This window comes from Chlamydotis macqueenii, chromosome 12, assembly GCF_036417535.1.
Source record: "Chlamydotis macqueenii isolate bChlMac1 chromosome 12, bChlMac1.mat, whole genome shotgun sequence".
Classification (NCBI taxonomy): domain Eukaryota; kingdom Metazoa; phylum Chordata; class Aves; order Otidiformes; family Otididae; genus Chlamydotis; species Chlamydotis macqueenii.
The window spans coordinates 16,688,277-16,715,668 of NC_141567.1; the positions used below are offsets into that span (position 1 = coordinate 16,688,277).

Here is a 27,392-nt window from a genome sequence, read left to right on the forward strand (position 1 = left end):
GGAAGATGGAAATGTTGAAAAACTAACTAGAAACTAAGCAGCAGGAATCTTTGCTTCACTAGAGGGTAGAAAGCAAGGGTGAGTGGGCTGAACTCTCCCTGGTCTCTGCCCTTGCTCCTCTGAACAGTGTAGAGCAGCAGGAAGGTTTGCTCCAGCTGTGCTGTCAGGCTCTAGAATGATAGGAGACAAATAAAATAGCTGCACACAAAGAGCACACATGAATAGTTGCACTTTATTTCAGGGCATCCCCCAGTAGCGGCAGGAATTAGTCGTTACAAACATTAGGTCACAAATGGAATATCAAGCAGTGACAAAGTGCAGTGATCCTCATACGGCAGTGACCAGAGCAGCACTCGCGGGCAGTTCCTATGATGGTGGTGAAGGTTGTTGGTAGAAACTATCTCAAACACAGAGTAAAAAAGTGTTCCATTCTTTTAATTAACTCTGGCAACATGGGGGAAAGGGAGAGAGGAAGGGACCCAGAGCCCTTTCTCTGTTTTGGAGTGCTCCAGAAGAGCTCACACCTGCACCTAAGCTGCCCTCCATGTGGGTGAGGCAAGCACTTCCCCAAGCAAGCCTTTGTACCTGGGGGAAAGCTCAGCCCAGTGCCCCAGTCTATTCTCATCTCCACAAACTGAGCGCATTGTAACCTTTAACTGTGCCAAACACAGCCCAAAGCTGCCTGCTGCATCCTAAACACTGCACAGGTAGGGATTGGGAATCCCTTTCCTTATGTGAAGGATTGTACCCTCCTGTTGTGCAATGCCGCTCACTTTGTTTTTGCTTAACCGTGGGGAACCCTATTGTTGCACGGGGCCTCAGTGCAGCAGCAAGTGCAGACCTGATCCCAGCTGCCATCCCAGCAAAAAAAAAAAAAAAAAAACAAACCATCCTGCCCTGCTTCAGGGCCCTTCTGGGCACCTGACTTCAGCCAGGTGGCAGCAGCGGAGAGGCAGAAAAGGCCCCTGTGACAAAGCCTTAAGTATTTCTAACACTGTTACTGCTCGGTGTGTACAATCTACAGTTTAACAGCCAAACCCAGAAGAGGCAAGAAAAGCCTGCAGCCCAGTTCAAAGAAAGCAGAAATTGAACCAGCAGGTTCTCTTATTGAGTGTCTTGAGCAAGGAAAGAGAAAATAAAGGGGCTAAAGCTAACACTGTACTACAGCAATGACCAGGGGATGGTCATCCACCTTTTTAACCCAGCTGCTGCTCCTCTGCCTGACTAAAACAGCCAAAAAAAAAAAAAAAAAGGGCAGGCAGAGGGCAGCCTTGCATTTCTATTTTAAATAACCAACCACATTGCTATCCTTTCCCAGTACAGCCAAGTCAGAACCACAGCTTGTGAAATGCCCCTGCAGTTCTAGCTGAAACGTGGTTCACCTGAGGAGCGGGTGCTTCGGCTTTGCCCTTCCTACAGCAGAGGAACTGCTCAAGGGCAGCGCACAGCACTGACAAGTCACCGAGCCTCCTCGTGCGAGCACTAAGGCCGCCGGCGTAAGCCAGCGGCTGTGGTTCAGTGGTCCAGCCCTCAGCGGGGAAAGCAGCTCAGGGGAGCCAGGGTCCAGACACCAAGGGGCAGAGCCCTCCATCCTGCTGAGGTAGATACGGCAAGGTGCAGGCAGTTTGGCAGGGGAAGAGGCCTTACAGGTTGGGTCTTCCCTCATCACTCCACAGTTCCAGGCAATGTTAATTACTCAATTGCTTCTTTTCAGCCGGAGAAGTCTCTTCTGTCCTCCTTTGATACACTTGGCCTTTGTTGTAAGCAGATGAAAGTGCCTGACCTGTAAATCCTCCCCCCTCAGAGCATAAGTGGGTCCATAGGTTCACCAAGGGGGACTCCAACTGCTCAGCAGAGCACAGCAACAGAGCAGCTACCACAGCAGGTGACCGTTTCCACAGGTCCCTGCGCTTCAGCCTCAGAAGGGATCCAGCTCCCCTGGAGAAAAGGCACCGTTTAAAGTTCTGAAGCTCTCCCAGCTGCCAGAATAGGGTCTGTGCAAGGCCTAGGTACCTGCAGGAGCTCTGGGGACAGGTGAGGTACCAGAAGAGCAGCAGAGCTTCAAGCACTGCCCATGCTCACGGCATCGTAAGCAAGAGGGAGCCGAGCACCTCTGCCAGAACAGGGCCCCTGCCTTCCATCTGCCCGGTTTCTCTGAAAGAACTGCTCTCCCTTACAGCACCTTCTGCATCACTCCAGGTCCAGCACTTCCCTGGGTCAGCTACCAGGTGCAAACCCCTCAGAGAGCACAGATGGATTCCTGATGCCAGCCGGCTGGTGGCCAACAAAACGAACGCAGAAAAAGACACCCCAAGGCTTCCTGGCAGCGTGCGGGGAGCGAGTGCAGCACAAGAGCAGAGCAACCCGGGGCAGATCCCCCAGATCCAGACCAGAACCTCCTGCCGTACCCCTCCAGGAGGGCAGCGGCTCCCACCACGCCACCTCCTGCAGGCAAACAGGAGCGCGTGAGCTGAGGACTGAAGTCCTTCCTCAAGCTGGTTCCCAGCACACAGGCGCACACACGAACCCACCCGATCTGCAGGCTTCGAGCCCAAAGGGAATGAACGGATCCATGATCTACTTCCCAAGCCACACTGAGTGTAGGAGGGATACTGGAAGCACTGGGGAAACTCGCCCGAACACCACCTGCACCATACACCATGCAACCAACTCAGTGACACTGCCCTGCTTCACTAGCGTTTACCTGATTCAGCCACTTCCTGTGCCACAAAGAAGAAAAAACAAAAACAAAAAAAACCCAACAACTCAAAAACCCCCCAACTATCCTGGAAAAGTTCTTTTTCAAAACGAACCTTGCTCCCACAGACCTGGGTTTCACTCACTTAGAGAGCAAACAAAAAGCCAACCGAGTATATAAGCAAGTAAGGCCCAGCTGAGGACATCGGTGTTCCCAGAGCACGTGCCAACCCTTTCAGCTCTTGGCACAAGCTTTCCAAAGAGGGAACTCTCTCCTTGAGGGGCTGGAGGGTCCGGGAGGGAGACTGAGCTACAACTGCCTTCAGGAACATAAAACAGGGGAGGGGGGGGAGTCAAAAAGAACAACAGAACAAAACCAAACCCTCCCTCCCAGTACAACTGCAACAGAAGGGATTGCTACACAATCAAGGGGTGCTGCTCCCACCAGGGCACCCTTGCTGGGTCTATCCGCCCGCAAGGACAGAAACACACCCCGAATCTCCAAACCGCCTGTCACTTGTACCCTCCCTGCATACACCCCCTCGTTACACAGCCTCCCGGCCGGGCCTGAGCAGCAGCGGCCACCTTTGCCGAGGACAGACACCACCTTCCTGCGCGTTCCTTCGTACAATGGCACAAGAGAATGAGAACAGCTTTGCAGGAACATTCGCTTCCTTTTTTTTTTTTGTTTCATTTTATGATTATTCTTTTTTTTTTGTTTTAAATACACAACGTTTCTTCTGGAAGGAAAACTCTCCAGAACTTCACATCCTTAAGGCGTCACGAGTTTACTAGTCAGGATCCACTGGACAGCTTATTTGACAGACCTCCTCCTTCTCTCTTCTCTCTCTTCAGAGCCATGTGGCTGGCTGGGCTCTAAGTGGAGTGCAGGGGGATGACGAATTTGCAACCGAAGGGCGAGTGGTAGTTTATTCCCACTTCCTGAAAGACCTTCTGGGGAATGCCAATGTCACAGAGGTACACGCGCCCCGCCCTCTCGCCCAGGGGCAGGGGCAGGCCCAAGGCCAGCGACCATTTGGCATCGATGCCCTGCTCCATTTCGTTTATCGGAGGGTCTATGCTGAGGACGGGTGCCCGGTTCTGGTTGGCCCAGTCCACAACTGCTTTGTACCAAGGCTGATCTCTCAAAAAGGCATTTTCATGACAATCCAGGCAGTTGATCACTAGGTCAACAGGGGTATCTGGGAGATCTGCAAGAAACACAAACACCGTTGAGCGTTGAGGACCAGCCTGAAACCAGGAACTCAGGCTCAGTGCCTTCCCTCCTTGCACTGCCAGCAGGCATTTCGTTTTTTTCTCTCCAGTACTCACAGTCTCACTGCACACAGTCTGGCCTTACCTGTTGTTACTGCTGTCCTATAAAATACACCGATACTTAAAAGCTCTTTAGTGCTGCGGAGAACATTCACAGACTCTCGGGTACAAAATCTGATCAAGTGGTCAGCATTTGAGCAGCCCCAGATGCTGCTGCTGAGCTGGCTCACCAGCCCAGGCAGCCCAGGAAAGCAGTGGTGGTCTCTCTCCATTATAAAAGAACCATTTTCTATTCCATAAGCTGAAAAAAAAGCCTATTTTTCTGAAACACGCTGACTACCTCTGCCATGGGAAGGCACCTTGTGTGCTGCACTGCTGTCTGCCCCACCGAGCTCCGTCGGTCTCACTGCACTCAGCTGCTCTCTGCCGCATCTGCTGCATTCCTCTTACCTCATGGGCCACAAAGTCCTTGGTGTAAAATCTTTTATAATCTTTCATAACAGGCAAGTAGCTCAGGCAGCACAACGCAGACCCCCACCCTGCGACAACATCAAACACTGTGCAGCGCATTAATTCCCAGGTTTGTTTCTCCCAGTAAGTTTCAACAAAACAGGTTTGAAAACAGAATCATAGAATCATGGAGTGGTTCAGGTTGGAAGGGACTGTTAAAGCCCATCCAGTCCAAGCCCCCTGCAAGGAGCAGGGACATCTCCAACCAGGTCAGGTTTCTCAGAGCCTCATCCAACCTGGCCTTGAACATTTCCAGGGACGGGATATCCACCACCTCTCTGGGCAACCACCGGTGAAATAATGAACAGAAGGCAGCTCTCTCACGGAAGACGGAAGATCAGTTTATTCTAGGGCACACTAAGAGAAGTGAATTTTGACAGCTGCCGGGACTAGTTCAGCAAAGCTGCCTGCTTGGTTTGAAGCAGCAGCCCTATGCTCATTGACTCGCAGTTCCGATACCCTGAACAAGGCCAGCCCTTATCCCGTGGCTGGCCTGACTCAGATCCGTACAGAAGCTTTTCCGTATTTGTCCATACGGAAAACATCTGCACCAGCACAACTGCTCCACTGTTCAATCTCTCCGGTCTCTGCCGTCCAGCCAGCCTCCCACCAGCCACCTGCCTGTGGTGGTGCCACTAGATGGTGCCACCAGACCGGGCAGGCACTGGGGAGCTGAGCGGCACAGGTCTCTGCGAGCGTGGCGAAGAGCAGATCTGCTCCTCAGGCACTTACCTTTGACGCTGGACACCTGCTGGCCTTGCGTCTTGCTGAAAAGGTTCAGCTCGTTGGTGATGGACTCCAGCATCTTGACAAAGTTGGGTAGGAAGAGGATGACGTGGACATCATGGTTGGAGAGATGCCGTCCGCAGCTGATCCCCTGGGCTCCCTTCACGTGGGGGCCGCACAGCAGGGCCACTGTGGGCCGCTGATGCACATTCTTCGGGTTCAGCCTAAAATGCAGACAAAAGGGCACTGTTAATAAACCCAAGAATCTCTCACCTTCTTCCTGCAAGAGAAAAATCAGTAAAATGCAAATTGACAGGTGTTTTGCAAATCTTCCGTTGCTTCCGAGAAGGAACCCACATCCTTTTGCAGTGCTGGCACTAGAGAGCTGCTCTGCTTGCAGGTTCCCTTCAAGACTTCCTTGCACCCGTAGCAGAGTGCCCACGCACAGTCTATCCCGGTTCATCACACAGCCAACTTGGGCTTTCAAAGCAGGGGGCATTTTCACTGCTCACCTAGCAAGCCTGAACGCAGCGCAATTTCACTTTTACGAGGTTTCTTCCTCTGCTCCTCTGATTTTACAATAATGCTAACTATACAATCTTAAAAATATGGGGTGATTTACTCCACCAGCAGAGCCATAGTTAGAAAAAGGAAGAAAAAAAACCCAATTTCTACTCCCCAAGCCTCATCAATTGCAAAATAAAATTGATCTATTTGATGTCCTGCAAGCCATCAAGGGTGGCTTACAGCAGGATTTTCAGCTGATAGAGTCAGTGCTGCCTGGTACGCCAGCACTCACTGCTCTCAATCAAATGATCAGGTCCTGGTAAAGTACTACCAAACAAACAGATGGACACTGAAGGGTTACCTTCCCTTTCAAGAGCAAATAATTTGAAGCATCTATCCACATAAAAATACAAGTGCAATTGTCTGCCCACATCAACAGCTATGGTAAGTGCAGGCACAGAGCAGACCTCGTCAAAAAAAGTCAGCACATATATTCATGCAAAGAGAAGTAAGTGCACTCCCACTAGCAAACTGAGCCCTGCAAAGAGCAGGGTATTCTCAGTTCAGGTGCAGACGCCTGAAAGCTGATTTAACGCTGCAAAAAGCTAAACAGCACTTTGTTTTCCTTAGCTGACTTTTGGTTTTATTGATATCATTAAACTGCAATATGTAAAAACAGCAAAGGAAAGGTTTACTTATTTGCAAAAAGGAGTAGCTCACCAGAAATTCTGCAATGGTTTCATCTGCCTTGGGTTACACCTGTGCAAAGCTCAAGTCCCTCAAAAAAAAATTCCCAGCAAGTGGAAAGAAAAAAATTTCAGCTCTGTTTTGTCTTTGACTCAAGAGATACTTCTGCTTCTGGGACAGACGAGCCAAAAAGAAGCCCTTAGTAAGCCATTCAGCCAAGATGGTGTGTTCAGCCAGCCCTTTTCTGGAGAGGGGAAAAAAAAAAGCAGCACGAACATGGAAACCTACTGTAAGGTTTCCTCCCACTTCAGAAGCCTGAGCCTCGCGCTTGTTTTCATGACACACGAGCTGCCACACAGGTCTGCACAGCACTGGGGTGAGCTTTTTCTTTTACAGGCAAGGAAGGCACAGAGGTGACAGCTGCCTCCAGCTGCAGGCCCACTGTGGGACTAGCACATGTGGCAGCAGGCAGCCACATGACATTCACCTCCAAAGTAACCTCTCGGCCTCTTTACCTCAACCCCATTTAGCAGAACAAGATAAGCTGAGCTCTTTTTAGAGGCAGGAAACCCACAGCAGAGTGAAAGGGAACAGCTTTACCTGTTGGGTCCCCCAAGGAGGCTCAGGGCCATCTGACTCGCACACACTCCTGTCATCTCCAGCCTCCGCTCCAGAGTCAGCCCGTGCTTCTCCGCCACCGAGAGCAGCTTTTTGTGAAGCTCGTAAGACACACTTGGAACGACCAGCCCAGAGTCTAGGGTTCAAAGACAGCAGAGGGAGGAAGACAGAAAGGGGTATAATCAGAGATTTTTCAGAATGCTGCAGTCTGATAAGGTTTTATAAGACAGCACTTAGAAATTATGACAGTGACAAGGCTTGTCAGCTGTTACCAAGGGTCTGCTTAACGCAGTGATCCAGGTTCCTTCTGAGACCATCAAATGAATCCAGACTAGTGCATCAGAGTCAGCTTACTCTGAGTGAGGCACTGACAGCTACACACAACTGCTGGGCTTGAAATAATGTAAGTTTCCAGGAAAATTCAGCAGGCAGCTGTCAATTTTACCAACACGTGGACTGAGAAGGCCTTTTTGACTTACAGACTGAATATTAGGCTCTTTTGTAATTGTCTCCAGGCCACCAGTGCTTTAACACACACCCATGCCCAAACACGTGTTACAAATCACTGTGAAAGCGGGAAGAGAAGTTCTGAACCAGATTTCCCACCAAAAAAGCATGGATGTATTACGCTTCCTGACATTGGTAGTAACCAACTCCAAACTTCCAGCCCACAACCCACGTATCACAGAAAAACAAGACGTCCCACATTTACTAGGTAGGTGTCCCCACCACCCGAGCTGTGCCCTGAAGGCTTGGCTTCCGACACAAGAGCTGAATCACAATACGCTGAGGCAGCAGGGGAATGATGCAGCTGAAAGAATAAAGTCTGTAGAAAAATACTTCTCAGACGTTTTTGACAGCCTGGTCTGTGAGCCAGGAAATGCTCCAGCATGCGGATCAAGGGAAAAAAAAAACACAAGAGAGGTTTTGTTAAGCGCCTGCAGTAGGAAGCAATACAATCCTCCTCACTCCCTTCTACAGCAAACTTGCCTGGAATCAGCAGGTAAGAAAAACACAAACCTGAATAACTGTTCTGGCCAATTGTCCAAGCAGGCCAGACTGGCACTGACTTCACAGAAATAAACCCTGCAGTGACACCTGTAACCTCGCCTGGAAATAAACACAGAGGATTCCTTGCCTCCAAAAGGCAGCTCACTCTGAGGGGAGTCACAGCAATTTTCTGGTGGTGTGTTGAACAGCAGAGGACAAGGAAACTGAAAATACTTATGGTACATCGAGAGAGAAGTGCAAAACACAAGCGACACTTGAGAAAACTGCTGCATCAGCCAGCCAGATATCCCTGAATATCTTCAGCCACGGAAACACACCTCTTTATTTTAACTCTTCTCCAAAATAATTCTGATATCCAAGCCCCTTCACTCTGTGTTTGAGGATTCGCACCTACGTAGAATCAGAAACACATGCCATTCCTCTCTTGAGACATCCTCCTCCAAGGCCTGGATACCCTGAACTTTCTCCCAGCTAGGAGAGGCACAGTTTAATTCCCTTCCTGTACAGGATGGTCACATAGCTGGAGCACAGCTGCCAGCAAAAAGAACTCTCAGCTCCTTTTGTTCACATCATTCAGAAGCACTGCTCCAAACTAAACCAGTAATCCCAGCAAAGTCCAGCTGTGCAAGGGCTCTGTGAATTTACTGGGAAAAATACTGTTAGTTCCTACTCTGGGACAGGCAGATGAGGTGCACAGCAGTCAGGCACAGTGGGTCAAAAAAAGTCCAGGACTCAGACTGACACCTGCTACAGCTCAGGCACAATGCCAAACGTCAGTGTGAACTCAGTCCTTCCACCATGACGCTCTGCTTCTGCCATGTTCAATGGCCAGCAGCCCCAGCTCACCTTCCCAATCCCATCAGCCGCTGAACTGGGGGCGATGGCAGCCACCCGGGCGCTCGTCGCAGCCCGGCGCCGACCAGCATGGCAGGGCTCGGACTGCCTGAGCTAATGGGAGAGAGTCGTGGGAACGTGACATGGCCCAGTGAAAACGCTCAGCAGCGAAACAAGCTCAAAGGGAAACAGCCACAGCGTACACATCCGCTCAGAGAGGAAACTTAACAGTCACTTGTGGGCTTGGGCTCTTTTGCAGACTAAAACCGTACTTGTTACAACTGGTTCTTGCTAAGTGCCATATTCAAATGAGGAAAGCAGTGCGTATTTTAATTGTGAGGAATTATTTGTCCTGCCATGTTTCCCCAGGGTGCCCCAGTCACAAACCACTAAGTCAAGCTACAGAGGAGATGGCAGGTTTTGTACATCTTGAAGTTTTCAGAGTCAAATCAGAGGTGTTCCTGCAAGATAACAGTAAAATGATGTGGAACAGATCCTGCTGAATCCTTCTAGCCTTCATTTCTGAACTCACTGGCTAGTGCTTTGCAGATATAGAGGGCCTAAACGTGTTCAAACACTTGACCTTGCAGGCTAACCGCCAATTAAGCTACCTCCGCCGACAGTCCTTCATTACATGCAGCACACATGCAAGTATGCACATTATCAAAGTCATTTCAGACTCCTGATAGCAGCCGTGGAACATTCAGAGTCATAAGCCACTAATAATCCTAAGCCCATCACACCAGTCACGCACCTGCCCTGCGTTCACACACCCTCTTAGCCTCCGGAGTCACGCAAGGCTCGGCTCTGCCTCTTCCCCATTCATGTTTTTGCTACTTCATCGGGTCTTGTTTTTGAAGCTTGAGGGAGGACTTGGAATGGGTGACCCGAGGTTAGGATCTCTCCAAACAGTTTGACGGGATGCATCCTCTGCCAGCCTGAAACAGGGGGCTCCCAAACTGTGGGGTTTTGCTCCTTCTGAACTGCGGGGCCACAAATTCTCTGCTTAAATTCTGCACAGACTCCCCAAACTAGAAAGGTGAAATAGCCAATCTATACTCTAACTACCCAGTTTAGCTGGTAGCTGTTGCTGACGTCTTCTCTGTAACCACCTACATCCTTCCCTCAATCGCTTCCCCCAGACCACGAGCTTTAGTAGACCCGCACCCACCATCAGAGAGACGAACTCGGTGCCCAGTGGGTTAATGCAAAGGAGATTACTGGGAGGCAGTAGATGAACTGGCATTTAGCATGCCAGTGCTACACTTTGTCCTAATTGCTCCCTCTCAAGAGCAGGCTCAAATGCCAAGAGAACTTCCCTTCTTTGCACTCACGCAAGGTCCAACCAGTCAGACTGGCTTATCAAAACCAGGCGGAGGGAGTTAAATAAACTCTGGCAGAAAGCAATCAAGGAGGCGAAGTGTAAACCCACAAACAATAACACTACTGCAGCAGAACTGAACTCCTGCCAACTTTAATTATGTTTGGGTTGGACAGTGCGTCTTTATTGTTTGGTAATGAAGGTAATCAAATAAATTAGCTCAGGCCTTTTAATATTAAATAAACGTATTTTACAGCTGCCTGGAAAAAAAAAAGGCAGACATAGACTTAACAGTTTTGTGACACGCAGAGTATTGCTGGAGCCCAATTAAACACGAAGCATTCTCTGTTTATGAGGCACGCTGTCCTGGGCACTACCACCACGAACAAGTTATCTCCTTGAGCTTCACTATGCAATGTTACGTGCGTACTGGTTGGACTAAACCACCCCATGCCAGCAGAAGGACTGAGTTAACTCTCCAGCAGTTAACAAAATAAGAGTCTTTCCCTAAACAGGCCCAGAGCAATGTTGCTGTCAGAAGTCCAAACATCTCCCATGCCTTCAGTTGCAGGAAGAAAAAAAAAAAAAAAAAAAAAAAAAAAAAAGATAGGGTTGTTGCTAGAGTAGCTCAGCGTGTAAGCCCTATTTTTTCTCTCAAGTATTTTAGCAGCTCTCTAGCTGCTAAACACAGGCAAGCTGCGAGAATGGACGAGACAGAACTAAACTTAGGATCTCCTGAAAGCTGCACGCAAAGCCAGTAACTCTTTCCACTTGCAACAAATACCTCCAGTTTCCACAGCCGCACAGCTCATGGTCTAAGATGCAGTTACGTGGAGTGGGTGTAACTCTTGTTCAGTTTAGGCAGATGGGACATCACTTGCTGTCTTTTGCATGGAGTAATCTGTCTGCAGACTCAGCAAAACACTGTTACTTGCCTCATAAATATGAATGATCTTCTCCACAACCTTAAGGGCTAGATTTTTTTTTAAATCATTGTTTTCAATCAAGACAAATTCTGCGGGAGTTCTGGCTGAAGTTCCAATATCAGCCTCTCCCAGCATTAGCACACAATTCACTCTGAGGAAAAAAAAAAAAATAAAAAATTGAGGGACAAAGAGACTTCGCCTCATGACCACTTGGTTTTCTCCTGGGATCTCAAAGATCCCAGAAACACTTCACATGTTCAATATACACCATCGCTGTAAGGCAGTCATCTACGGACTGAAGAGCTAAAAGCTAGAGACTAGAAAAGTCAGTCAAGTACATGGCACACACAAAAAGCCAGTCAAGGACATGGCACACACAAAAAAGCCATACTGTCAGCATCCTCCTCGCAGAACAGACTCAGCCTTAGTTTTGTAGTCCAACCATGGCACATAAGCTCTGTCTGCTGCACTGATTTACTTCTACATTTTCTTTCACTTTCTCCTTACCATAGGGAAAAAACGTTTCATGAAGAACAGACTTGAAGTCTAGTTAGGGGAAACTCAGAGAAATACCGGCACTTAGTCCATTTTTTTTTTGAGCACAGTCCTGCTTTCACTTGACAAATGAGTATCTCAAATTTCTATAGCAGCTGAGCTTGAAAAATCCCATTTATTTTCCAGAAGAGACACTGGGATGGAAACAGCATATTTTCTACACTAACAGCACTAATAAGAAGAGAACCTGCTTTGGACAAAGCCTTACTAGAACATCAGGGAAAGAAATACACACCTTACCTACGTGGCATACAGCTCTCCTCTTCACTCATCTCAGCGTGCTCACAAAGACACTTTCTTGGCAGAAACAAGTTTAAGAGGAAAGGAGACATTAACTGCAAAAAAAGAACAATTTGGAGCATCTGGTATGCTTGAGATTATATTATATAGAGTCACTGCTGATGAACTGAGATACTCCATTCTACTGCAAACTCCTCTCAGCTCCAGCACGCCCTCAGAACATGGGCTTTGCAGCTACTGCTAAAGACCCGATTCCAAAACACCACGCTGTTCAAGCACCGACTGTTTCAATGCTGATAGCCAACAGCAGGAACAGAGACAGACGTATGCCAACACACGTTTCAGTTCTCTAGCTGGACAGCTCTGGAAATAGAAGAAGACAGCTTACACCTCAGAAAAGGGATCAGCCTTTCCAAGGAGGGAGATTTTTGTTAAGCAGTTGTACTTCCCCTTTCAAGTGTCATATATGGGTATGTAGAGAGACAGATCAATAGCTGCCAGCCCAAAAGAGTAAAGGCTAACTCTATATTTGGGAGCGATTCATAGGTGGAACTCCAGGGATGGACTCAGCTTAGTCATGATCAAAGACCTGGTAAGCTCTGTCAGCTTCAGGTTTTTGTTTTTGTTTGGAATAGATCCCCACCTTCACTCCCTGCTTACTTCCAAAACACACACTAATGCACCCACTTGACAGCCCGGCTCCATAAAACCAGCCCTCAGAAAAGCATCCTGCTGGACGGAAGTGTTTACCAAGCTTTGCTCACATCCTACATGGGTCAACTTACTTTAGTCAGCAATAAAAACACAGACTGGAAGCCCTGCAGATTAGTCTTTTGGAGAACTGTCATCAGCAGTTTGCTGGTTTTACAATTCTGGTTATTTCTGAGCTCCATGGAAACATGGCATAAAAGAGCATGCAAGGATTCACAGACTTCTTCCTCTCTCACCATGACAAGAGCTGGATATTGCTCACTGTCAATCACCAGCATCCCTTTGTTTGTGCTTTTATAGCAGACAGAATAATTATTCTATCAGCCAGAGATCTTTCAAGACAATCATCTTCGAGATTGGCCTAGGGAAAAAAATTATGAAGTACTTATGTTCCCTGTAACTAGGAAGTGCTTTGTGCAAGTAGAGCTCCCCTCAGGAGTCCAGAGACAGCTCTGCAGGGACAAGAAGGAGAAAGAATTTCTGCCACAGATATATGCAAAATCATGGCTTTTGGGGCCATTGGCACTCTCATTTAATTTCAGCAGCTGCTGCTCTTTGAGGCACTAAGAGAGGCAAGCTGCCTACAGCTTAGCATCCTCCCGCCAGCTGCTAAACAAAAGAAATCAGGATTTTTTTCAAGTGACAGTCCATCATTACTCCAAGCACACTGAATGTCTTTCTGTCCCTCGGAGGGCTGACTCACTACAAAAAGCACGAGACTGAATGCCAGAAACAGTAGGCAAGTTACAACTGTTTACAAGAGCTTTTGCTGGATAGCCATTAGCATTTCCTAAGCAGAAATAAACTTCCTCAGTGGACACAAAGGAAGTCACTCTCTGTGGGAAAAACATCTAGAGAAACACAGCACTGGAACACTTTTATCATCATTCACAGGACTGTGAATGCGCCGTGCTCAGCACAGGCAACGGGGAACTGTAGTTGTCAATCCCCTGCCCGTTGTGCGACACGACAGCTTTTCTTCCAAACAAATCCAGAATTCCATACGGGAGACTAAGCACTCAACAGCAGCTAATGAGGCTAGCGAGACCCTGCAACGACAGAGGGGAGTCATTTACCACCCTCCCCGCGCAGGCTTGCCAAGAACAAAACAAGAAAACAGCAGTCCTTTCACTGGGCTGCTCCCTTCGGCACGCTGCAAATGGGGAGCCAGGAGTTCCCAGGGTAAAAGACGACGGAGTTTAGCAAGGCATGATTTAACTTTCATCCCCAGAATTTCCTCACTGAGTCTTGCTGCTGATTGCATGTCACAGTTTGCCCTCCCAGGAGCTGTACTGCTAGAACATCGTATTAGCCATACCTCTCAAATTAGCAGCTGACAGTAGGTTTGCTTTTCTTTCAGACTAGACATACATAGAGGCCCTGTCTCCGCTCAAACAAGCCAGTGAGAAGATGAATTGACCAGCAGCAAATTAAAAAAAAAAAAAAAAAAAAAGTAAATCACACATGAAAATGAAGCAGTGCTTATTCACACAGCACACAGGCAATCAGTGGACCTTCCTGCCACAAGACACTGTAGAGATACTGAAAGCTTCCACAGATTTAAAAACCAATAGGTTAAATTAAGCAGAAATTAAAAAAGAAAAAACCCTGTCATCAAAAGCTATTAATACTGAACTATCACTTCTGCTTCAGGAAGTCCTAAAATTGTGAAAGACAAAGCACTCAGGGGAATGTCTCACTGCACATTCACTCTGTCCTTTCACTTTTCCTTAAGCATCCTTGCAAACACAGTACTGAGCTGGACAAGTTCTGATGTGACCCAGTACGTTTTTGTCTCATCTGAGAGCAGGACAGATCAATAGGATGACACAAACGGAAAACTATGAAATGGTTGCATAGCAGAACCATTAAAAAACTGAGGTTTTCAAAACTGAAAAGCAGCAAACGAATCAGCTTCCTTCTGCGAATTGTTTCACACCTTAGATGCAGTTTCTGGGCAGAGAAGGAACGACAGATCAAGGACCTGATCACACTTCTGCTCAGTGGCCAGACCCCGAGGATATTAGCTATTTAGTGTCTCTCTACAAAAAGATGTGAAGTTTGATTTTATTCTGATGTGGAAAATAAATGTTCCTGGAATGGCAAAGTTCCTACACTTTGCCAGTGCTACAAAGCATGCAAACTGAAGGCAGGCCACCACAACTAGCCTAAAGTTACAGGGAATCTGCACCTAACTGTAGCATAAAATAAATATGCTACACTTCAAAGAATGTGTGTGTACAGAAACAAAAATATTCCTTACAGTAAAATCTATTTGCATACACAAGCATCCTGGTGAAAACACCATTCTCTGGTGCTTGGCAAAAAAAAAAAAAAAAAAAAAAAAAAAAAAAAAAAAAAAAAAAAAAAATATACTACTGAACATGAAATGAAACCAATTCTACCCTTCCCCAGAGCCATGGATTAGGAGCGAATAATCATTCTCTGCACTTAGATTTTAGGATCACTGCTTCCTCGCGGCCAGGCGGCTCGCTGATCCTCCCCGCCACCTTCACCTCTACCCAAGAGCCTACTTAGCGGCAGCAAGGACCAGAAATCAGACTTGCAGGAGAACATCTGCACAGCAGCTGGCACCAGCACGCTGAGCTGGTTTCCCCTCATGATACACTTGACACATACTTCAATTCAAACACCTGCCTAGAAGTTTTGCTTTACCTTAGAATTAACTGTAAAAGGAAAGAAAAGGCCAGAAAGGCATAGCTTGGTCTCAGAACGCGTATTTTACGCGCACGTTAATGCTGTGTTCATCCAGCTTTCTGGGGCTCAATCTTTCACACAGCAGCACAGCACAGTAAGCGGCAGTGCAGACCCTGCATGAAAAGGCTTTTGTACAATGAATGCTTGCAATTATAGATGTGAAAAGCCACAACTGCTTTTTTTATACACCAAAGACACTTAACGTTCTGCAAAACCATGCGCAAATATGCAACTACCACCCAAGGCGTAGCAGAAACACATGAAATCTCCTGCCTTTTATCAAAAAAGCACAAATTATGATATGCTACCATGTACCAGAACCCTGAGACCATTCCTCCCTCTCAGAAGCCAGCAATCAAGACCACGCAGGTTCGTCACACTACTGAAATCAAAGCAAGGATTCAAACAGCTCCAGTTCAGTTTCCATTCTTGTTACCCAACAATCAGGTTTGCTCCCCACTGCAAAAACACTTACCTTCTTGCCCTATCTGAATATTTTTTATCTCGGAAATACTACAAATAAAGGCTGTATGTAGATACAAGGCACAGATCCAAGCTTATGTAAATGAATGCCCTTTCTTGTACCACTTTAAGCCGACAGACACCCCTTAGGGAAAACAATCAACATGTGCCCTAGAAAAGCAGCGGAGTTCGCATCCTTATCAACAAGGGATGTGGCATACCCGTGCAGAACTCTTTGTTAGCGTTCTGGGGTACGACAATCCTTCTGTAGACAATGGGCTCCGATTCCAAGATGTTCTCGTCATGCCGATAGCGAGCTGGTTTCTCATTTGGGGTCCCCCGTGAACGAGTGCCGCTCCTCCTCTCATAAGTTTCAATCTCTTCAAACACAGCCGCCTTGTCGAAAAGGGCCAGGTTCCCTTCAAAATCAAAATCTGTGTCTGGGATTTCATCAATGTCATCCCCAAAGCACTCATCATCTTTGCTCTTCATTTGCCCATTTTTCAAGCCACTCTTCTTTGGAGTCACTTGGTTTGGGTGACGGCTACTGGATGACCCTAAACAAAAATAAAAGCAAGTTGAAAGGGTGTAATAAATGCAAAAAGCCACATTTGCTCATACACTTTCTCAGCAGATTTTGCAAAAGAGGGTAGCTCATGCTTGCAGTCCACCAACTCAAGGGATACTCACTTCCCAAAGAAGCTGCAGACCTCATCTTTGGCATTGCTCATGCTAAGATAAACCAACAGAAAACAGAACAAGAGTATCAGGAGAGAGACTTTCAGGGACTTTCCACTACCAAGGTTAGAAAAACAAGCTTGACCATAGTAGTGAATTAAATAAAACGTGGAGAAATGTTTATTTTAAGATAGTGTCAAATTAGTGAGAAGATAATAAGCCAGCTGTGATGTAGGGCAGTTTTCCTCCTATACTGCACTCACGTTCATGCAGGCATGCGGCCCAAGACCTTCTTTGGAATCTCCCTAAATTTCAGAGACTAAGATAGGTGTTTTCTCCCATAACAGGCTGGCCGCCTATTAATGATCTTTAAGGGAGAACTTAGTATTTATTTTTCCTCATTTCTGTATTGGTATGAAGTCCTTTTCCTTATTCCTATTGCATTATTCTACTTACTCATGGTCTTGAATGTTTAAATACACTTATTTCCAATCACAAGTAATTGCGACAGCCTGATTTGTCTGGAGTAAGAGTGATGAAAGTCTCCTCATTCCCAACTTATGGCTGGAGATCAAGGACTGAAATAAACCCAGATGCACTTAGGAAGTCAACATATCCTTTTAGTTTCTTATTTCTTATATTATTATTCAGGTCATCCATACAAACTCAGATGCAGACAATATTAATCTGCTTGTATTATTGTTACATCTGCAATTACTAGAAAATATTTCAGGCCAATTACAGGTATCGCCTACAGTGTCCAACAGATGGAGTTAACACACCAAAACTACTTGTTCTACTAAAATTTTTCTCATCATTTATGATAATCACCTCTGCGTGTATTTTATATAAATTTCTTTATTGACAGAATCCATTTGGTAACACAGAAACAAACAAATTACCATGATGATTTTTGCTCTTTATATACCTCCTCCATAAATGAAGCAGCAGCATTCTTTTGTCTTTATGCATTATTACCAACCAGTGACAGAAGACAGGAACAATTTCAAGTCATCTACGGATACTTAGAAAATAACTCAAAAAGATTTGCAATAGGCACAACCTTCATGGCCTCCCGTAAAGTTACTTGTCACCTTCACAAGTGCAGACAAGTTGAGCTTGCTCTCGGCAAACCCCTCCTCCCTGCCTGGAAAGGATTATTTGTAACCTCAGGTCAGACTGGCAGAGCAGTCGCAATCTCCCTGACAAACCTCAGCTCTAATTTCCCCCATTTCCAAAGTGTGAAATCCTCCACTCCATCAGGAGGAACAGCACTTCACCTAGAAAGCGAAGGACCCTCCTCATGTCAGCTGTTTATATGGGAGCATTCACATTCATTCACTCCAGGATCAGGACAGGAACTGGCACGTGCCAGGCCAATGTGCCGATTTCGGCCAAGTTAACAAACAGAATTCACCTCTCTACACCAAAGTTATTCAGTAGCTCAATTACATAACGTAAATTGCAGCTGTTAACTCCAGAACATTCTTATGATTACCTGAAGCCTTCACAGAAAACATTGTAAGTACAGACCGGAGCAGAGAATGCTCTCCTGGAAGATACAGGCAAGGCTTGCCTGTGGTTCTCAGAGCTTATCAAGGACTTTGTAAGCTCTGACAAATTTGTTTTACAGCATGAGATTGAGTTTATCTAACACTACATCTAACTTATGCCATGCTGAAAGATGACTTGCTAAGGATATGTATTTGGTTTTATTCTCAACTAGGAATGCATTGTCTCAGGAATGATTTTCCTCTGTTTATTCTTCCCTGTATTTTAGACTGTCTCACTTGTTCTTTCTAGAGAATTGTTCAACTAACAAGCTCTAAAACCTCTCCAGCCCCCGGAGCAAGGAAGCTCTTTGAAATGCTCAGCAGCTCCTTCTTCGATGTCTTAAGAACATGAGCTAAAGAAAACAGACCTGAACACCCTAAAACACACTCTGTCAAAGCTGCTGGACCTCCAATCTCCAATAACATCACAATTCATAAGTTCAGCTACAGCAAAAAAGTGCACAAGAAGTCAGAGTACAGAATTTCCCACCTTGAAGAGGCAGAAATAAGACCCCAAATCTTCAAGGCTTTGCGGAATCATCAACCAAAACCCCCCACAATGATAATTTCCCCTAACAGTAGTTTGTGGTTCTGCTGGTTTTGTTTTTTTTTTTCTGGGTTTTTTTTTTGTTTTGTTTTAAACATGAGCTTGAGTGCTCTGCTTACACCAGTTTAAAAACAGGTTTACTCAAGCATCTCTAGCAAGCAGTGAAGAGACTGGAAAAAAATCAATTTTCCCCAGCTTTATCACCTGGCTTAATGAAAGATGTTAGTTTTTCTCTACAAGTCTTTCTTCTCCATTATAGCTACAGCCTACGTTACCTAAAATATCTTAAAGGGCACCTACAAAGTTAGACAGCTAACAGCTACGTCTCGCAGCAACACAGCTACCCTGCCTACTGGATTTACTCTACCCTCACTGCATCATGAAAATCCACTGACCGCAGCACAAAGCCACTCACCTCTTCAGAGCAGCACTATCAGTACAACGGCCAGCATGAAATATTTATTCTGCGCGTCCTGGAGCAACTGAAACTAGCCACACAGAGCTGTGTGGTCAGCATCACCACATTTAGACATTACTCTCTATTTATAGTCTCTATAACAATTTGAAAGTACTATAACTGCAGCAGGTAGTTCATTTCCAGGCACAGGGATTTTCTAGCTGCCGGAGAAGCCAAGGAGCATTTATAAACAACTGGGTGAGAACTGACTACTGCAATACACCTTTTGCCAAGAAGCCACTGAAGGACAGATGGCAGAACTCAGGAATGGCGGTGACAAAACATGATAGAGGAGAAAGGATAAGTCTTTCTGGCAAGGAGAACTCCAGTTAACAAACTGTGACCAGTCATTTACATGCACAGTTTTGAGAGAACAGGAAAGCTTTTTACTAACGCACAACTTCCAAATTTGACATATAAACCACTCCAAAGTTGTACACAAATTAGTACGGAGCTGGCAATGGCCGCTACCAACAAGGGAATCATATGCAACGGTGCTGCGATCAGCCGGACAAGAAATGGAAACCCAGCCCAACACAACAGGCTGTGCTCTCAAATGTTCACAAACTCCAGGCTGAAGCGATAGTCAAGGGACTCTCAGAGTTCAGATGAGTAAGCTGGAGCCTACAATAAACACAATGGCAAAACAAGCTTGCCTCTTGTGTCAATAACAAGTTTTATGGCAACTCAGTTCGTTCCTGTTACCCAACAAGAGTTTTTACACTCACTGCCAGATGCTTCTGCAACAACTCCACGCTACCCTCAGCTGACCTGAGCAGCACAATGTGGGGATAGATGCGCCGATGTGCAGTGGAACCAGGGGAAAGAAGCAGCTGATGCGAGCAGCCTGTAAATGCTGACGGAATAAAAAGCTGCACTAGAAAAGCCACGAGAACAATGGCTGGAAAGCTCCCTGGGCTCCCCTGCAGACACAATGAATGGGAGCCAAGACCGTACCTCATCAAAACGAGATGTGCTGGCATTGTGGTGGGCAGCTCTCTAATCCATACCGATGGATGCCAACTCTGAAATACTGCTGACCCACAGAACTGGCTGTCTTTTCACCGACTGCGTTACAACCCCGCAACAGAACTTGCACGGAACATGGCAGAGGCCTCCTATACACGCCGAGCAAAATGAAGAGGTGTTCCTCTTCAAGCATCACCATCTAGACAGGCAAGACTGATGCTGTTCAGGGAAAACAGAACAGCCTAAAAAGAGGGCAGGGGGGAGGAAGGGAAAACTCAGGCAGAAGAATCCAAGATGAGGGTAAGAGAAGTGCCCACTGCCTTCCAGGGCACTGGTGTAACACACTAGATGAAGCCATTGCCTCAAAGCTGCTATTCACAGGTGCGCTTGCTTCCACAGCCTGATCCAGTACTCTGCCAAGCGGCTACAGAAATCCAGACCTCCTAGTCCAGCTCCTTTCGGAGCACAGCTTCCAGCGCCTCTGCCGTGTGTGTGTGTGTGTAAAGCTTATTAAGGAGAACAGTCCATGGCTCCACATCAAGCTGGCAGCTTTACGCCGCACAGAAAAGCGCCTCCCTCAAAAGATAAACAATACTTCCCAGGCTTTTTTTTTTTTGTTTCTTCGGAAAAAAACCCTTTCACGTACAGCACACAAGCAAATGTAAAATTCTCTAGCGAGCTGGCCGCCTTCCTGCGAGATCCCTGCAGGAGTTTTTGCCGCCAGCCCTGGCATGAAGGAGCCTGGTGCCAGCAAAGCACAGCAGCCATTGTTGTGAAACCTGCGCTGATATTTGTTGTTTATTGATTCCTGTCACACAAGTACTCCAAAGGGAGAACTTTGTCCCTCACTTAGCACGCTAAAGGGCATCAAGAGGTCAACTTTCAGCTGTACTAAACCCTGTATTACCTAAGTTCTAGATGATATCTCAGCCCATTCTTCCCCAGACCCCTGTACACACCATCTCCATAGAGCCAGAGATTCGCACGTTATTTGCCCTGTTCTCCAAACACACACATTTTAGAGGGTAAGAGTTCGCTTCTCTACCCTCTTTATTCCAAAATGAATCCAAGCTAACAAGAATCTACGTCTTGCACCTTGCTCAACTTGTTTCAAACAAAGTCTGTAAAAGAAAATCTGACCTGCTGTTGTGCTTATGCAAAACTGACACAAGCTATTTGTGGGGTGAAGTGGTTTCAAGCACTCACTGCTCACCCCAGACCTACCAGATACTGGCAAAACAGCATTAAATGAGGTAATCCTCCTACACACTCCATCCAGCCAGAATAAAGCAAAGCAGAAGTTATTTTAGGTAGCCGACGCTGAAGTTTGAATAAGTTTTTCTAAAAACAACCGAAGTAACATACTCAAACAACTAACTGGAATTTAAGTAGAGTCAGGGAATTAAAAAAAATAAATTAACTTTAAAGGAACCACAGTTCTTTTCCTACAGCAACTACTATAGAGTTTAGGCCTAGGCAGAAGTAAAACACTCAAAACTAGACAGGTTTGAATATGGTTAGGTCACCAAGGAGTGCGTGCCTCCTCCTCCACATCGCTCTGGCCCTCGTCCTCCCATCAACTCTGGCAGTCATTTAAAAAAAAAAAAAAAAAAAAAAAAAGAATATGAAAAGAGTTACAATGGTTTCAGAAAATGCAGCTGTTGGTGGGGGAGGAAGCCTTCCAGAGGTCCAGAACTTCTCCACATAAATACAGCCTTTGATCTCCCTCTTTTAACTGGCCTTGCCCACCTTGGGTTTGTTTCTTCTTTAAACACAAAAGAAAGAAGACAAAATGAAGTCATGGAAATACGCTGGATACTGATGCTTCAACAATTAAGTCATGGAAATATGCTGGATATATGCTGATGTTTCAATAATTGCATGATGAAGATCTGGAAAGAAGCATAGCCCAGGGGGCTTTGAGAAAAAACAACGTACTCAATTCTGGCACAGCGTGAGAGCTGGCTGAAGATTTATATGAAGAGAAATTAAAAAAATGGATGCTTGACTTTGAGATGCGCTGACTGTATCTTTACATCATCCTCTTTAGAGCCCATTATTTTGTATTTTCAACAACACAGCAAATAACACTTGTAATTACTTGTAGGGTGATGGTGTAATAGGTTATGGTTATACAGGCTTTAAATAGAAAAGCTTTATAATATTGCAACCAGTTTCCAGTTCCTTTTAGAGGAAAAATGGAGGCTGGCAATTGGGCAATTTTCAAATAGGAAAGATAGCAGGAACAAGGAAATCATTGTAACAGGCATTATTCAACTCCACGTTTTCTAACGTTTGATGCTGGTGAAGCAGAATAATACACAGGGTGAGACTTCACTAATTGAATTTGAATATTCACTTTAATAAAAAACTTGTTAAAGAACTATTTGCTTTTTACATATACAGGCATCAACCACACTTCTCTCAGAAATGCCACGGCAAAGAAAACACCAGGATGTCTCTCTTTGCGTACTCAAGATTATGGATGAGATCGTGCCATCGCCTTATCATAAAAGATTTCAAGATAAGTGTCAGACATTTGGAAGATCTATACTTTTACTTTAAGGCACAGCTTGTGAAGTCTTTCTCCTCACCACTTAGCTTCCTCTTCTCCAGACCTACAGGTTGCAACACAAGTATAAAACAAAAGTTTGCAGCACCGTGTGAAACGTTCTTGCTGAAGCAGGGAAGACGTAACCGCGGTTAATCAGGCAGGCAAAAGGAAAGCTGCAGGATAACACGTGTACTCACAGGAATTGTGCCTACGACGGAAGCCTTTGGATTGAGTCAATGTTTCCACATGCCGATCCATGTAGCTCTTGGAGCACTGCTGCTGTGGAGAGATGATGATATCCTGGTTCTTCATGTCTGTTCTCCTTGGTATATTCTGTGGGGCGCTACTGGAGATGGGCTTCTTCAACACTTTCCCATTGCCATTCTGACTGGGACCCACTTGGCATCCAACACCAGGGATGCCCATTTCTGTCTGCTGCAGGTCCCCACATTGTCTGCTGTCCCCTGGCCCTGGGATCTCCAGAATCTTCAGCTCAGTAATGTCACCTGCCCTAAAAACAGGAAAAGAAATCCAGACATTCAGGAATTTAGCATTTGAGGTATCTTTACAAAAAGCAACCTCTAAAGAAAAAACATGCAACATTTTACAGTGTTTTTTTTTTTTCTGGCACCATTATCAATAGAAACAAGAAAAAAAAAAGTTTCAATACTCAAACAGAGGGGATATTTTCACTGATATCAAAATATTCAACTGAAACGGTACGAATCTTCAAAATGACAACTCAAGTATTTCTACACCGCACCTGCATTTTGTTTGGAAGGTTTTGTTCCTAGCTGAAAATGGAAGCAAGCAGAAAATGGAAGCCAAGCAGAAAATGGAAGCCAAGCAGAAAATGGAAGCAACTGGCACAGATCTTTGCAGAAATCTGTATTAATTTAACAGTTTCTAGATAATATAATTAATCTCAGCCTTGAGGTTGCTATTATTTCTAATCCATTTCTACAGAAAGCCACCTTTAGATCAGTGCCATTCATACTCAGGCAAGGATGGTGCTTCCTGTTTCCTCAAAAAAGGCATGAGCCAAAACGAAACAAAGAAGTGGTTATAAAGACCTCCAGTTGCACTGACTGCAAGAAATAAGCCTGAAGTTAAGGTCTTCTATTTTAAACTTAAGAAGTTATTATTTGTCCAACTGGGATATAAAAGTAGCAAGAGCTTGCTACAGACTTCCACACACCTCCTGGAAGAATGTGGTCAACGTCTTTCCCTGCACTCTGTCTCTTCAAAATACAAGGAGAGGAGGGGGAAGGTATTGACTTCAGGGAATCAGTCTTATTTATAAAACAATGGCTCATAGTCTGCAACTATCATAATATGCCACGTAACATGAAAATGTCCAGTGATGAGAGACTCACATTTATTCTTTTTAAGCCCAGTGTTGCCAGGAGCTGGTGGGAAAGAACTCCAGAGAGCTACAGTACTGCTTCATCGATTTAACTTTTTGGTTCAAAACTCTCTACAGAGAGGAAAGCCATGGCAAGAGACAGAGGGGATGGAGTTGGATTTAACAATTTACTTAATTTAATTTTATCGGGGCAATAATTTTAATCGATCTACCACTCTGCTTTCTCTTCTGTCACACCTTAATTACATACAGTACATGTGCTGAAGGTAAAGCTGTAGAAGAGTGTGTCAGCTCCCTCAGCTACCCAAAACCCTAACAACAGAATGTATGCACACAATACATAGATATATACGTTCATATATGTGTATATATAAACCCACACACAGTCTCACCCACAAACAACCTCCAAGTGTGAGCTACACCACTTCTAACACTAGGATCACAGAGCCAGAAAATAATCTCCTGCAGACAAACCAGCAGAAACACGAGAGGCATTTCTCATCCAAAGAGGCTCAGTAGCAATAGGGAGATCTAAGGCAAAGAGCTCATTTCTGAATGAGCAAACAAACGAAAACATCCAAACCACCACAGACTTTGCCTGGAAAAAGGCAGGAGGAAAAAAAGAAAGACACTAACCTGAAGGTGACTTCTGGCACGAGGCACTTGACCCCATTATGGAAGGGCCGTGTCAGGGAAATGGTCTGGCTGACCTGATCCACAGCAGACACTCGTCCTTGGTAGACTCCCAAGCTTTCTCCGCAGTTAATGGACACAATGCTCCCCAGCCAGTCCGTAGCCATATTTCCGGTGCACAATTGCTGTAATAAAGAGACACAGGCCTGCCTGTAACAAGATGCAGAAACTGACAACCTGAATCAGCACCAACGGCATCCCCCGGCCCAGAAGCCTGGCTCCCACCCAGGCTCCGGCTTCATCAGCTTCCCTCCTCTTTGTGGGGTGGAAATAACATCCATACAGACACTGAGGATCACAGCAAGCGCGTAAATCCCCGGACAGGGCTTTGCCTATACGATTGTTTGTAACACAGATCACTGTTTGCATCATTAAGGAAGCAATCTTCCAACCAAATTCAAGACCAACAGCTTCCAACAGCAATATTTAGTATTTAGTGCTGTTTGCAGACATTCTCTCTGTAATTTCAAACAGGGAATTTACCTTTATTTCCCTTTTAAAATTCTGGCATACAAACACTGGAGCAGAACAGCTTTTGTGAACACTCAGCAGTGAGCAGATTGGTCTCTGCACACACAGATTAAAACCAACACCTTTAAGGAAACAAACAGACACAGAGCTGGGGTGGGGGGCAAACAAACACTGGAGTCCAGAACAAAAGTCTCCATGCTCTCCAGAGCCAGGAGTATTAATACTGTCACAAATAAAGTTTCACTCCTTTCCAGCATCAAGTCCAGAGACAAAAGTCTCCATGCTCTCCAGAGCCAGGAGTATTAATACTGTCACAAATAAAGTTTCACTCCTTTCCAGCATCAAGTTTTACCAGAATACAGGGGGGAAAAAAAATGCACTTTCTTTAGTTAGACGTTAGATGTTAGTTAGTCCCACGGAATTGCCTCAGTTTTTATGCTTGACTGAACTTGTATCAGCACACTTTGAAGCAGTTAAGCACATCTTTTGATCCGAGATTTCTTCCTTCAGACAAAGGCCACAGGAAGACGACAGGCTCACTAGCATCACGGTAGCGTGAAAGAGCTGACTGGCCCAGAAATGAAAATGACTGCTGTACATATTTGCCTTTCATGGTGTAATCAACAGTAAGAGGGAGAAGGCTTGATATTTACTGTAAGGAACACAAAGACAGAAAGCACAGGAGATAAGCCAGGAAGCTTAGCATCAATACATAAACCACATTTCTGTGAGAGTCATTTTAATTCTCGTCAAGCCCTTCCTGTCCTGAACTTCTTGGAAAAAGATGCAAGGGAAAAAAAACCCCTGGTAATAGTAAGGATGTATGCATGCTACCAGAACTAACTCACTTCCCCCAACATTCACGGGACTGAAAACAGGGGATGCTTCAAAGGGATGCAAACGTTAAATTGGGTTACTAAGCCATAAATTCTTCGAGAACAGCCTCCTTTCTTTCCTGTTTCTGTGTATTTATATTAACCCATGATAACAATGCCTGGATTCCAAGATGACAGCTGATAAAAAGCACTTTCAAAACACAGATAACACATCCCTGAGTGTCTGTAGTAAAACTAGAATCTCATTCCTTTTCCTGTTTTTTGGATCTCTTTTTGCAAACAAGGAAGAGAGTTCAGTACACATCACCATCGTACAAGGATCCTTTTCAAAAATAAAAGCCTCCTTTTACCAAGTACAAAACCCTATAAAATCTACGTTTGCGTGCAAACATGAACCAAAACAAGGGAAACTCTTTATCTCAAAGGATCGCATCCTACTATTTCGTGCAAAAATCATTTAGAAGAAAGCATGAACTACGCATGCAGTGAGTGTTTTACTACCTCGCACGTGACAAACACGAGCACATCTGTTTGTTTACATACACCTGGAAAGTCAAAACTCCTGCCTAATATTCTCTCTCACAGTACAAGTTCTTGCCCTACAACTTGCAGATATCCTATACTTCTCCACATCTCCTCTTTCAGGTGTACATTACTGATATTCCTACAAGTTTTAAAAGAAACTCAAGTCACGGAGCTTACTCAGATATGCATATAGCACTTAATAAACAGAGTTTGTAAGCGGTAACAAAGCATGTGAGGAGTCAAGAGCTTTGCACATCGGCCACTGCTTCTTGAGAAGGAAGATGCCACTACACATGATCTCCCTAGCTGAAAAATTACTTAGCACCGAGGTGGTTTGGAGGGAAAACAGCCAGCGTACCTACTCATTCTGCACCTGAGACACCAGCTGGCGTGGGATATATGCTCCCAACAGGGCTTGTCTCCTCAAGCTGGATCAGGGTGGGCTGCCGCTAGCCTGATCCCCGTAGGCAAACACAGGGGCCCCCCCCGGGTAAACACAGGGGGCCCCCAAGCTGCGTCTGCGCAGACCCCAGCAAGAGGCGGCCTGCTGCGGCTCGGAGCCCAGCGAGAGGAAGCGCTCAGCCCTGCCCCCGTAGCCCTTCCCCTCCCCAGCCGCTCCCCCAACCCCAGCCTCCCCACGACGGCCCCGGCCAGGCCGGGGAGGGCCTGGCGCCACGGCCGCGCCTCACGGGAGGGTCGGGCGAGGCCCAGCCCCCTACCGAAGGCCTCGGCTCGCCCCGGCCCGCTCCCGCCGGCCCCCCCGGGGCGAGGGGGCGCGCCCCCGCCTCACCTGCACCCACCGTTCGCTCCCGCCTCGGCCGCGGCCCCTCCGCCTCAGCGACGCTCGGCGTTGCCGTCACTTCCTGCCCCGCCTGAGCGGCGCTCAAGCCACCGGCTGCCGACCATAGAGAGGGGCGGAGGAGTCGAAGCTTAGCGCATGCGCAG

General features: G+C 46.0%; 1 protein-coding gene across 2 annotated transcripts; it reads right to left on the reverse strand.

The window, feature by feature from the left end:
• Positions 1-213: 213 nt before the first annotated feature.
• Positions 214-27,349, reverse strand: EDC3 (enhancer of mRNA decapping 3). 2 transcript variants are annotated; one of them, XM_086757717.1, is made up of 7 exons: positions 27,238-27,349; positions 24,559-24,740; positions 22,754-23,067; positions 16,020-16,355; positions 7,003-7,156; positions 5,215-5,432; positions 214-3,908 (listed from the first exon to the last, which is right to left on the reverse strand). In XM_086757717.1, the coding sequence occupies exons 2-7, from the start codon at positions 24,720-24,722 to the stop codon at positions 3,574-3,576; spliced, it is 1,521 nt and encodes a 506-aa protein (XP_086613843.1). In that variant the 5' UTR covers positions 24,723-24,740; positions 27,238-27,349; the 3' UTR covers positions 214-3,573. The 2 variants fall into 2 exon arrangements, with proteins under 2 accessions (XP_086613843.1, XP_086613842.1); XM_086757716.1 differs by having other exon boundaries at positions 27,248-27,323.
• Between the last annotated feature and the right edge of the window lie 43 nt (positions 27,350-27,392).